Source organism: Sinocyclocheilus anshuiensis, unplaced genomic scaffold (genome assembly GCF_001515605.1).
Source record: "Sinocyclocheilus anshuiensis isolate Anshui unplaced genomic scaffold, SAMN03320099.WGS_v1.1 scaffold528, whole genome shotgun sequence".
NCBI classification, from domain to species: Eukaryota; Metazoa; Chordata; class Actinopteri; order Cypriniformes; family Cyprinidae; genus Sinocyclocheilus; species Sinocyclocheilus anshuiensis.
Genome location: NW_015558590.1, coordinates 615,436 through 629,170, shown reverse-complemented (window position 1 = coordinate 629,170; position 13,735 = coordinate 615,436). Strand labels below are relative to the sequence as shown.

At 38.1% G+C, this 13,735-nt stretch overlaps 1 protein-coding gene across 3 annotated transcripts in view; it reads left to right on the top strand.

The window, feature by feature from the left end:
- Positions 1–983: 983 nt before the first annotated feature.
- The window catches only part of LOC107679978 (ankyrin repeat domain-containing protein SOWAHC-like), an 83,157-nt gene continuing 70,405 nt past the window's right edge, over positions 984–13,735 (top strand). For all 3 annotated transcript variants that reach the window (XM_016475713.1, XM_016475712.1, XM_016475715.1), the window contains exons 1-3: positions 984–1,199; positions 1,875–1,924; positions 6,874–7,236. In XM_016475713.1, coding sequence (XP_016331199.1) covers positions 7,204–7,236 — 33 coding nt within the window. In that variant the 5' untranslated portion in view covers positions 984–1,199; positions 1,875–1,924; positions 6,874–7,203. The remainder of the gene's footprint in view (positions 1,200–1,874; positions 1,925–6,873; positions 7,237–13,735) is intronic.

Genomic DNA, 13,735 nt, shown 5'->3' with positions numbered 1-13,735 from the left:
TTTCTCACACACACACACACGCACACACACACACACACACACACACACACACACACACACACACACACGTTATTTTTAGCGCCCACTCAAATTCACAAGTTATCCTCTTAATTTGGTCTTGACATAAGAGCCGTTCACACACGACGCGTTCTTGTGTTCCGTCTTTTTAAAATGTTCAATGCATATTTAGCACACCTTGTGTCGAGTCTGTCTTTTTTCAACATCTCTGGATTTTTCAGATGTAGTGTCATGTTAAAAACAGTATGCACCTTCAGTCATTTTTTTAATCATCTAAGTGAAAATGCGATAGATTTTGTCTATAGTCTTTAACAGTTGACGGTTGCGACACATGCTGTCTTTAGCATTTGCCATAAAACTCACATTGTAAAATTCGGTCTAGAGACCCAGTCTGCTGGTGTATTTGTAGTTTTGAACGGTTTTTTGAAATAGTCCTGCGTGATCTGTTCACATTTTTTTGTTTAAAAACGGCCTCAAATCTGTTGCGTTCCGATTTGTTGAGTCGGACTGTTTTTGGGCGTGAAAATTTCTCCCGCGTGAACGCCCCCACAGAGCGCTTTTAATTCTGATTATTTATTTTCCATAATAGCCTATATTTAGCCTGTTATAATTTATAGTTGATTGTTACAAGGAGTTTCAAACGGATGCTTTATTGCTATTTTAGATTTTTTTACGATTATTCCAGTCTAACCTATGTTTAGCGTAGGCTACTGAATTGAGAGAAAATATAAATGAAATCAATAATGCGTTTAGAAGTCATATTCCTTCTGAATATGCATCGCACATCTATTCAGCGGTCCAAATGTGAACCGCACTGGAGGGATCCACGCGCCATACTGCGCTGATTCTAAAAGTTTATTTTATGGAGTTCTGTGCTCTTCTTTTAAATATAGGCTAATCGAAGAAGAGTGCACTCTATAGCGCGCCTGTGCCGCTTTGTTGCGTATGAATGGAGCGTTGCGTTTTTGTTGCGTCGCGTCGCTGGAGGACGCAGGTGAGTTAATCCTCTGCGCGCCGAGATCCGCTCTGACATGACGCGCTCAGGAATCCCTGCACTATTAACATGACTTCCGCGAATCAGACTGGAGCAGAGCGGGGATGTTCCGACCTCGCGACTGCAGATGGAGGAACACATGATACTCACGCTACACACGAGCGACGCAACACACAGCCTGGTTCAGGTAAAGAGAGCAGGTGCCCATATAGAAACTCTTTATAGGCTATGCGAGCACCCGAGCGTGTAGGTTAAAGATGCTCGCCTAAACTATTTATCTAAGCATATCTTATCTCTTACAAAACATAAAAGTATCGCTTGAATTCCTTGAACAAGTTAAACATGCAGAGAAGTGACAAATCTCATTTGCGAGCTCTATTAATAGACTTAAGTGCTTGCGTAATGCAGCATGACTCTATGCGAGAAGTGTATCCGAAGTCTATATCTAAAGCAGGTGTTCTCGATTTATAAATCAAACCTTTAGCCCAGTATAACCACAGATTTAATGTGCTTGCACTTAGGCTATATCAATTGTTATACTGTTTGAAACGGTGTGTTGATGCACTACTCTTTTATATCTATAAGTATTCTAATGCATTATATCTGTGGATGAAATTATTAATGAGAACAAATGATTAGTGTGTGTAAGACATTATGAATGCGTTAGTTGCAGGCTTCATGAAAAGCATTGCCAATGTAGATCTTCACATTTTGTCGAGACACCTGTTGACAAATGTCTCATTTGGGACGTTTAAACATTGTATTATCTTTAGATGTGTTTATTATACCGTTTTATTTGTTGAGTCCTGATTTGTTTCCTTGAGCATTGTAATGAGTATATTGATTTGTGTTTTTAATCTAGATGCTGGTTTCATGGATCAAGAAGGACCTGCATTTTCAGTCAAGGAAAAGGTAGATGTTAAGCTCAATAGAAACAAAAAGTGATAATAAACATGTTTTGCATCCAATGAAGGATGCCAAATGTGCACTAGTGTGCAATATGTTATATGCAAATTTACACTGTTAAAATGTTGAATAACACAACAAACCCCTCTTTCCAACACCCCAACCCATGTCTAAAGTTTGTTTTGGTCCAAGAGCAGCCCCAATCCTTTTCAACAGCTGATAAACCTCTCATAATTCATTTGATAAATCATTTGAGTGTTATATATAAAATGCAGAGAATCATGATTTTGAAAACTTTATAATTTCCTCAAAGTAAACAGACACTATTTTACACAGTAAAACAGTCAAGAAATGTAAAAATATGCTTTATTGTATTAGTTAAAAGTCCAAAGTAATATTCAATTTGACAGAATCACCTTTACTACATTGGGTTAAACCAACAAGAGTAACAGATCAGATCTGGTGGAAATAGCTGCACATTTTCACTTTTTACAGTGTGTAATCGTTTGTCTCGGAAGATTATACTTTTATTTAGAAAGAGTCAGTAACTCCGACGGCTAAATGAACATTGATTGACGATAATGGTGCATGAATAATGTTCTCTTTCCACAAAACGCTATCAGATTTGATGCATCACAGTCAGTTTTATGGTGATATGACTTCATTATGCAGTAGCTTTGCTCATAAAGACGGATCCAGTCGGTTGCATTTGTACTGTTTGCTCGCTTACATTCCTCTCAGGAATGTGGATAAATTTAGTGCTTTCTACGCTCAGTAAAATGTTTGTCCTAACACAATGATATATCTACAGTTAAGCTAAAAAAGAAGTGATAACAGCTGCGATGTGAGTAAACCTGTCCCTGCAGTCACTGGAGTAATTGGTGCCCGTTTTTAACCAAACATCGCTCGATCGTGTTATTTATATCCGTGTTTACCAATTGCTTGTTTATACAGAATTCCTTTCTCCAGTCTTCAGGGAATTCCTCAGCTTAACTGAGCTTTAATACTAGCAAAGATTAGTCCTGGCCCGCTTGTTTCTATTTGCCCTACAGTTTTACGTTTATCCTGTAAGGTAGCTCTTGTTTGTGAATTCGTGTCATTTCCTCTTTGGTGTCCTTTAGCCACTCCTTGCTCAATGCAGCCTTGTCCCACGCTGTGTTTTGACCCCAGGTGGATCCTGTGGCTTTGAGTCTCGTAGTATTCAGACTCTGTTGTGGATATCACATGTCAATAGATGGAAATGGACACACCAAAGCTAGACGTGGATTAGCTAGTGTGTCGCAGCAGCTGCAGGGTGAACATTGTGGCACATTTCTTCAGAGGCTTGTCATAGTGGTATAACAACGGGTCTGATTTCCCTGTTTGTTGCCTGCCGTTATAATACACTTTACAGAACATTGATGAAGTTGTTTTTAGATCAAATGTGTTCTGTGCTTAAAGGAATGTTCTGGGCTTAGTACAAGTCGAGCTCTGTGGATGTCTGTGACATACTGTCGATTACTTGTACCCCAGTTTGTAAAAACAAGCACAGCGTGCACTTACAATGGGAGTCTATGGAGCAAGGCATTCAGTTTTAAAGCAGAAATGTGCAGCTATTTATTATTATTGTTATTATTAGTAATTCTTCCATTTAAAAATGTGAAATTGCATTGATCTTGCAATGGAACTACTTTTCTATGCAGATGAATAGCAGTAATTCCTAGTCTTCTTTTGAGCATTGTGCAAAAAGTTACCAGATTCTTTTGTTTGTTTGTTTTGTTTATGATTTGTTTTGGGGATTTGTTTTGCTTTTGTGTTTTTATTTTTTGTGTTTTGTGTTTTGTTTACTTGTGTTTTGTTTTGGGGTTGTTTTGTTGTTGTGTATTTTGTTTTGTTTTGTTGTTGATTTGTATTGGGTTTTGTTGTTTTGTTTTGTTGTTGTGTTTTGGGATTGTTTTTGTTGTTGTTGTGCTTTGTTGTTGATTTGTATTGGGTTTTGTTGTTTTGTTTTGTTTTGTTTTGTTGTTGTGTTTTGGGATTGTTTTTTTGTTGTTGATTTGTATTGGGTTTTGTTGTTTTTTTGTTTTGTTTTGGATTTTGTTTAGTTGTGTTTTGGGGTTGTTTTGTTGTTGTGTGCTTTGTTGTTGATTTGTATTGGGTTTTGTTGTTTTGTTTTGTTTTGTTTTGTTGTTGTGTTTTGGGATTGTTTTTTTGTTGTTGATTTGTATTGGGTTTTGTTGTTTTGTTGTTTTGTTTTGGATTTTGTTTAGTTGTGTTTTGGGGTTGTTTTGTTGTTGTGTGTTTTGTTGTTGATTTGTATTGGGTTTTGTTGTTTTGTGTTTTGTTTTGTTTTGGATTTTGTTTAGTTGTGTTTTGGGGTTGTTTTGTTGTTGTGTGTTTTGTTGTTGATTTGTATTGGGTTTTGTTGTGTTTTGTTTTGGGATTGTTTTGTTGTTGTGTGTTTTGTTGTTGATTTGTTTTGTGTGTTTTGTTTTGGTTTGCTGTTTTATGATTTGTGTGTGTGTGTGTGTGTGTTGTTTTTTTTGTGTGTTTTACTTTTGGGTTGTTTTTTTGTTTTTGTTTTTATTTGATGCTGGAAGATTTTTTTTTTTGTTTACAGCAGCACATCTTTCAACTTTCATTCTGTTTTTCTTCTATAATCAAAATAAAGCCACTCAAAGTAATGTTTTGTCTACATTTCGTTCAGCTAGACTTCAAACCAAAGCCTGTTGTCGCAATACCGAATCTTCAGCTTAATTAGATTGCTGTAAAGTTTAACAGTGGAATGACTTCATTGCTCAAGTATTCAGAAACATCAAATGCTTTAACATTTCTGCAGTCCAAGACGAATCAGCCATTGTCCGGAGAGAGCCAAAGTACAAGTGGCCACATGCACACAGTGTTTCTTAATTAATTGCAAACGGCTTGGATTACACATCCGACCATTATGTATAGGAAAACAATTCCTTGCCAGTTACCAATCCGTGTGTAATGAATACCCATTGGAGCTGACTGTTTAAACTGACTTGAATAGGGGGACATTTTACTGAGACATTCTTGTCTAATGAAAGACATGACATGCCAGTGGAAATGAAGGGAAGAACAGCTGTGACATGTGGAAAGCTGGGATATTTTAATGTGACGTCCTATTGAAGGGAGCTTCACCACTAGTCTGATTGATTTCTGCTTTCTGGCATTATAGGAAAAAGCTAAAACAGTTTGGATGAGGCTTTTGTTTGGATATGCAAATAAAATGTAGTTCACTTTTTACAAAAAAGAAAATCGTTACAAGCCTCGACACGAAGTGTAGCACTGAAATATACATGGCCACCGCTGAGGTCTTAATGAACATGAGCGCTGCTATAAATGACACAAAGCCCGCTGGGATTTCTCTTTCCAAATGAAGTGTAGTGGAGGTTGAGTATGGACTGAAGCCTGACAGATGAACTGTGCTTAATGGCCACTTCCAGAGAGGTCTCATCTCCACTGGGCCATGTACGCACATCAGCAGGTGACTAAAACAGCCACTGCACTTGTCAAACTGTCACATTACAGCGTAATGAAGAGTAATCATGCCGGCGTTGAGTGAAATGTTATTCCTCAGCTAAAGGGTATTTGTGCTTGTCAACCCGTTTTAGATAAGCACAAAAAACGGCACATGATGCAGTTACGGTGAAGATAAGAGGAAGTTAGTGCGGTACTGTTTGTTTAATGATGGTTCGGTGTGACTTGAGCAATAAATATGCCAGAATGGGTAACAGGGTTGCATATTTAGATTAAAATAAGCTATCACTCAGGAGAGCCTTAAGACAGTTTGGTACCAAATGTTGGTTTGTAAATATTGATAAACATTTATTTATTAAATATATGTAGAGATTTTATGGAATGTTATTTTTTTATTATTAGTATTTATTATATTACAGGATACACATCATGCTTATGGTAATTTTATTAATTAATTTTCTACAATGAACAGAATATTAATTCAGCCGATTCGGACAAAATTAGGACTGTGTATGATTTTACTTGTTAGATACACTGAAGTGGGCCAAAACTAAATCACCATTTATTGTAAATGTGTTTAAAACTAGCTAACTTTATGTTTGATAATATAGTATATTTAATAGTTTTTCTAAAGAATATTTGTAACAAAGTTCGTAGTTCGGGAAGAAGGAGGCGGGAACCGGGAAACGTTCAACACTTTAATAAAATAAACAAACGCAAAATAAAATTCAGGCCTGGTCCTCTCTCGTCTTTCACTGACGTAACTCCTCCATTTATCCTTCCGGAGCTCCTCCGTGGGACTCGAGACCGGTGAGTGGTGCAGGTGTCGCTCATCATCAATTACTCCACCGGCCTCGCTCCGTTCCCACGGCTCTCGGCCCCGCCCCTCTCGTCACAATATTGAATTGTATTGCTTTCAGAAAGTTATAGAACAGCATATCGAACATTATGCATGAAATGTGCCAGTATTTTAAGAGATGGACCTGACACTTTAAAATAAAATAATAAATAAGATATTTAATGTTTTATGATTCATAAATAAACATATAACAGCTGCATTTATAAAATATTATGCCATTAAAGTGTTCAATTGAAATGTTAAAAACCGCAAGAAAAATAAAAAAATGTAAATAAAAAAACTATATATTTTACTTTTGTATAAATGCAAAATACAAACGTAAAATATATTTCCAATATATTGTTTGCTAATACAATGCACTAACTTAATTTTTAAAACTTCAAAAATTAAAAAAAAAAAAAATTTTTTTTTCTTCTCAATAACTTTGGCAATTAGTGCTCTTTCTGATCTGACTGTTAATCACTGATGTAACCTGTTGCCCAGTGATTTATGATATGAAAATTAAGCATATTGACATTTCATTATCATATCATGTAATTATTTTGGTTAACATTTTCAATTAATTGAAATATCTGAAAATGTACTATAAATATGTTCTGTTTTTTGTTTTCAGGAGTCAGATTTTTTGGCTCATGAGTTCATCCCATCTTCATCGCACACTTCAGGATCAGGCCAGCACATTTGCGAGGGGTTCAAATATCTCACTCAAGAGGGACTAGAGCCAGAAGTCAAGACCACCACCACACCAAAACCAGCTCAGGCCTTCACAGATGAGTCCGCGGCCAGTCAAACTTAAGGTCAGGGGCTGCATCCCACTGAGAAACTCCAAGAACCAGAACCTGAACAGATCCTGGAGGACAAGAGGTCCGATCAGGAGGATCTAAAGCGAGATGATAAGACTTTCAGGACACAGAGAAGCTGTGAATATGAGCCAGAGGAAGGGATGCCAGCCGTGGTGGTCACACAACCTGAAGAGGTGAGTGGAGACCAGAACATTTCATCACGCCATGTCTTTCAAAACCAATATGACTTTTCTTGTTTCTTCTGTGGAGTACAAAAAGAAACGTTTGTTCCATACAATGAAAGTCAGTGGTGACCGCAACCAGTGTTGCGGAAAGTTACTTTTAAAAGGAATGCATAACAATATTGCGTTATTCCCCCTAAAAAGTAACTTACGTAACATAGTAAATTACGTTACTTAGTTACTTTTGATGGAAAGTAATGTGTTACGTTACTTTTGAGTTGCTTTTTAAATCTGGGCAGGGTTTGCTTGTTTGTTTTTAATATAAAAAGTTCTTCTTTTTGAAGCTTTTCACACCAAAATTGAAATGAATACGCCTCAGACTAAAGGAAATGTAAATTCACATCTGTACAGTAGAGGGCGCAGCTCAAAAAAATTGCATGAAGAATATGACGCAGGAGAAGAAAGTTCAAAACTATTCAGCAATAACCAAAATTAAACACAAATGTGTCATTTTTACTTAGTATGGATGAATTGGATTATCGAAGGTCAGCAGCAAAGATATTGGTTAATAAAATGGGATTAAATGCACTCTGCACTCACTCCTGATTTCTCTGAACACGAGGACAGGAGAGCTGTCAGTCAAGACACGGGAAACAAAGTAACTGCTGTTACGTATTTGAAAAAGTAACGTAGATATTTTATTGTAAATTTAAAAGTAATGCGTTACTTAACTAGTTAAATGAAAAGGTAATTTGATTACGTAACTTGCGTTACTTCTAATGCTTCACCCCCAACATTGACCGCAACTGTCATGCGCAAGATCGAGATATTCAGGGAAAACAACTTAAATTTCAGCCTATTTCAACACAAATCAATCAATCAACCACTGAGACCTCAATTTGTAATAACAATGGAATATTATTCCTACTCTCAACACAAACATTACGGAATCAAAATATTATTCTGATCTGATAATTACATCAATCCAACTTTGATCACCACACCAAAATGTCATTTAATGCTTTAAACAAATGACTGTATTTAATAGATGACTTATATTTTGTATTTATTTCTGTGATTAGTATTCATGCATGCTTGAGTGTATTTTTCTCAGTCTCTTTGTTCTGCTATATGTGTACAGTAGAGTCTCGCTCTCACATTCAGTCTTTGTTCTTTGTGTAAATGTTATCTCTGATCATGCGCTGCTCGGCTTCCCTTGCACATTTTGTTCATCACAGATGTTTTTCTTCTCACAAATGAAACGGTTCTCTTGATAAGGTCTACATTTCTTTCATTTAATTTATGCAAATTATTAATTTACTTCTTAGATGGGTGCTGGTTTTACAGCTGTTGTCATATCGAGATTTCACTGAGACAACTGGAAGTTCACCGAATGTCGAAGTGAAAAGCTTTGAAACTTTGTTTAGAATAAGAAAAAATAAATAGAGGTGCGTTTGTAATTTCTAGGCTACTAATAAGACAGGACTGCAAACCAAAAAATATGATTTATGACAGGATTCCTAAACACTTCAATTCTTTCCAGGCAGTTCAAAATTGAAATTAAATCAAAATTATGCCTAGTTATTTTCTTTCTTTAAATTTTTTATCACATTTTAGTAACCCAATGGAAATAAATCTTTAAGACTTAATTGTGTTTACATAGTTTAGATATCTTGATTGATTGGTTGTTGGTTGGTTGGTTGGTTGATTGGTTGTTGGTTGGTTGATTGATTGGTTGATTGGTTGTTGGTTGTTGATTGTTGATTTTTGGTTGGTTGGTTGATTGGTTGATTGATTGGTTGATTGGTTGTTGGTTGGTTGGTTGGTTGGTTGGTTGATTGGTTGGTTGGTTGGTTGATTGGTTGATTGATTGGTTGGTTGGTTGGTTGGTTGGTTGGTTGATTTGTTGATAGATTGGTTGGTTGGTTGGTTGATTGGTTGTTGGTTGGTTGATTGGTTGATTGATTGGTTGATTGGTTGGTTGGTTGATTGATTGGTTGATTGGTTGATTGGTTGATTGATTGGTTGGTTGATTGAAAAAAAAAAATAGAAAAAAACTGAATCCAAAACTCATTTCTGATCTTATTTTGAACATTATTGTGCACATCCTTTCAGATGTTTGTATCAAAATCTATTACTAAAATGTCATAACTTGCTATGTGGCTCTAATAAATTTGATCCAAAAATGAAAATTGTATTATGTACTCACCTCAAGTCGTTCCAAACCTGCTTTTGTTTTTTGCTTTGCAGAACACAAAAGAAGTTCTTTTGAAGAACCAACCATTGACCTCTATTTTATGGGAACAAACAAACAGACAAACAAATAAATAAATCTGAGTGTAATTTCTTCGCCACAAACAAGACAGAATTGCAAACCAAAAACAATTAAACGTTATTGTGCACATTCTTCCAAATGTCTGCATCAAAATCTGTTACCAAAATGTAATAACTTGATCTGCCCCTCTAATAATTTCCACCAAAACAAGGACAATTCTATAATTTACTCACCCTCATGTCATTCCAAACCTGCATGCGCTTTTTGTGGAACACAAACAGAACCCAAAAGGAGATATTATGAAGAACAATGGGAGTCAACCAACACTGAATACCACTGACTTCTGTTGTATGAACAACAAAAGTCACAGCATAGAATTTAAAATAAAAAATGATAACAACTATTGCGCTCATAATTCCAAATACTGGTGTAAAAATCTATTACCAAAATGTAAACATTTCTCAAAATATCTTCTTTTATGCACCACAGAAGAGTCATATTTGTTATTGTCATATAGAATTACATATTTGTAATAACAGGAGGGAGAGTACATGATAACAGAATCCCTTTGATTTCTGAATGACGTGATGAATCCCCCTTATTTCTCAACGCTCCCCGCCAACCACTACACTCCATTCTGCTAAGTATAGCCCACTCTTGACAATCCAATCCAATCAAATCCCTAATGGATAAAATCCATACTGTTACATTTTCAGTAGTGACCTCTGTAACAATAATACCTCAATAATGCGGTATTGTAATGTGCCATTTTTTGGGCTTTGTTACATTTAGTTTTTTTCTCCTTCAGCACAAACAATATGCATTTGTGGAGCAGTATTTTCTGGGTGCGTTTGCTCAGACACACCTGTTAGTGTGAACGTGTGTGTGCGGCACAGTAATGATATCTGCTGTGCAGGACTAGATTGATGGCTCGGCTGGATGGGCTGCACACTCTAAAGTGCCCCTGGGGGAGCCAATAGATAAATCAGTTTAAGCCCTGGACCCCATTTAAAAAGGCTTTGGCAGGTTAATGTGATATCCACTCCAATACATTATACCAGCCTCTCATTCAGGTAAATAGGCACTTACTCTGGCCTGACCCACACTCTCTGCTATCCAATTGTGTTTATTTCATTAGCTCATCCGTACAGAGTTTCCAATGACACAGGATTTCAATTGATCCTGGGCTGAAGATGATGGCTGGCATCAGGTGGCTGTGATGTGTTTAGGAAGTAGAAGGTGTCTGATGTGCTGTGACTTATGGGTGATGCTCAAGTGGCTCTGGATGGATTCGGATCGGGGCGGTCTGTAGGTCTGGATTTATCAGGGCATTCCTGTGGGTGACTGCCAAGTGTTCAAAGACTTTTTACAACCTTAAATCATTGATAAAATGGCCTTTATCACCTAGCTGCCTACCTAGACAACATCTTTAGGCATTATGGCCAGTATTGGGGGTAACATGTTACATGTAACACGAGTTATGTAATCAGATTACTTTTTTTTTTCAAGTAAAGTAATGCATTACTTTTTTTAATTTACAAGAAAATATCTGAGTTACTTTTTCAAATAAGTAACGCAAGTTACTTTGTTTTCCCATTTATTAACTGACAGCTCTCTAATGATCATTTACCATTTGGGTAGGCTAAATGTATTAGGAACATTATCACAGCATAAGTCAAAGAGTGATAGTCTCATAAAAGTGACCATTATATTGATAAAAAAAAAATCTAAAGAAAATATCTGTCATAACTCATTAATTTCCTTAACTCACCTAAGAGGAACATTTAGCATCAGAAATGATTTCCTCCAGAACTGCGTGTGGAAAAGTCCTCCCATGAAGTCACTAAAATGAAAATATGAGGAAGAAAATCACGATGTCTTGACGTTTTTGTGACAGGTGCAGTTTCACTGAGAAACGTGCTCGTGTCATATGATTCCACGAGTCACATAATAGCCTGCACTGTTTGTCACACCTGTGCAAGGGAAAACTGCTAAATAATTGCTCTGTCACAGTTGTGATGCAGCGGACTCATATTTGGCACAATTTTATACTTTCACAGCTTTCACAGTCTGTTTTCCTGAGTTTGACACGGCTGTTTCTTTATTTTAGTTAATAAAAGGACAGTAAACAGAAATCTGAAATCACACAAATGAACACACACATACAGTATCTGCACTTTGAACTCATACTGGGCTAAACACGGCCATGAAGTGTTTCTGTAGGGGGAGTCCAGCGCTCGCTCAAGCTCTGAATATATATTGAATATTTGAATATTGTAGGCACTCGTTTGCATCCAAATGAGTTCTGCTTGTCTGGGTGATGGACAATTTCAACTTGACCCCTGTCTCTTTGTATGCAACCTACAGTTTACTGTCAAAAGCGTCTCATTTTCTTCAGCTCATTTGTGTGTTTACTTCTGGCAACCCTACATTTCTCAGTGTCTCGAAAGTATGGATTTTGTCTGTAAACATTGTATTTTATACCCCAGTCACACTACTGTCTGGGTGAATTCATCTCCGTTCTATTGTTTAAAACTTTCATTCAGAAGCCGTTGAGGTAAAGAGATATGTGGGGAAAATCTGCCTTTGTTAATAAATATGACAGATATCACAGACCATTCATTAGTGGTGTTTGGTAAGTCAGATACACTATAAAAATGATGTTCCAACGTTGTAAATAAAATTAAATTATTGGAGTACATTTGACAAGAAACTACTTTTTCAGTCTTTCTACTTCACAATTTCACATTTAATTAAAGGCGTTACTTGCCAGGGTTATTACAGTTCACTAAAACTAAAATTAAAATCATAAGACAAATTATGACGGGCCGAGGAAGACAGAGGACTCAAAGGCAGAGGATTAGATGCAAAGAAAGTTTATTCTCCAAAGGTAACAAAAAACTAATAAAACTGTAACTAAAATGGCGAGCCAGTCTCTGGGGGTAATCCAATTTCGGTCGGCAGTGTGATGCGGACCAAGGGAGTAGAAGATTGCCCAAGACTCAGCGCTCGCACAGGACCAACAACCTGAGAGTTGAGTGAGGCAGAGAGATGAAGTCCTTCTCTCTATGCGTCCTGGGAGCAGGGAAGACAGAGGTGATTGTAACACCAGAGAAAGCAACAACCAGAACCCAGGACACAAAACACATCGAACACAAAACAATCTACTCATAACAAGAACTAGACGGAAGAGGAATATAAAGGAAAAGGTAATAAGCAACAGGTGGGGTAGAGGCAGCCAGTAACCCGCGCAGCCCCACTGCCAGATCAGCACTGATTGCACCGATCACAAGCTGCCGAAAAAGAGATGACACACAGACAGCAGAGGGAGCCAGAGGGCACCCTGACCCGACGCCTCCTGGCGTCCCCGGAGGACTTACCATGACGCTGATGAAACTGATCGATGAGAGTGCGATCCAGAATGTCGCGAGCCGAAATCCAGCATCTCTCCTCCGGACCATAACCCTCCCAGTCTACCAGGTATTGGTGACCTCTACCCCTACGCCTCACATCGATTAGTCGCCGTACCGTATAAGCCGGCGACCCCTCGATGAGTCTGGGAGGCAGGGGGGCAGAGGTCTGGGGCTGAAGGGGGGAGCGAATAACAGGCTTGATCTTAGATACGTGAAATACCGGGTGAATATTCTTAAAAGGGGGGGTTAACTTGAGTCGCACCGACACCGCTGTAACAAAAATAGCGAGCCAGTCTCTGGGGGTAATCCAACTTCGGTCGGCAGTGTGATCTCGCCAGTCCGGGTGAGGGCTTCTCTGGCGATCCTCCAAGTATGGAGGCACCTTTGAATGAACGCATGTGCGGATGGAACAACAGCGTTGGTTTCTTGGGAGGGGAATAATGGTGGCTGGTAGCCTAAACAGCACTGGAAGGAAGACAAACCCGTAGACGAGACCGGGAGGGAGTTATATGCGTACTCTACCATGGTTAATCGGGAACTCCAAGACGACGGTTCGGCAGACGCCACACAGCGCAGGACCCTCTCCAAATCCTGGTTAGCACGCTCGGCCTGCCCATTAGTCTGCGGTTGATAACCAGAGGATAAGCTCGCAGTCGCCCCCAGCTGTCGACAGAATTCTGTCCAAAACCTAGACACAAACTGGGGACCCCTGTCAGAAACCACGTTAACCGGGAGGCCATGAATACGGAAAACGTGATCTAAGACAACTGTCGCTTTCTCCCTCGCTGAGGGGAATTTGGGGAGGGGAATGAAATGAGCCACT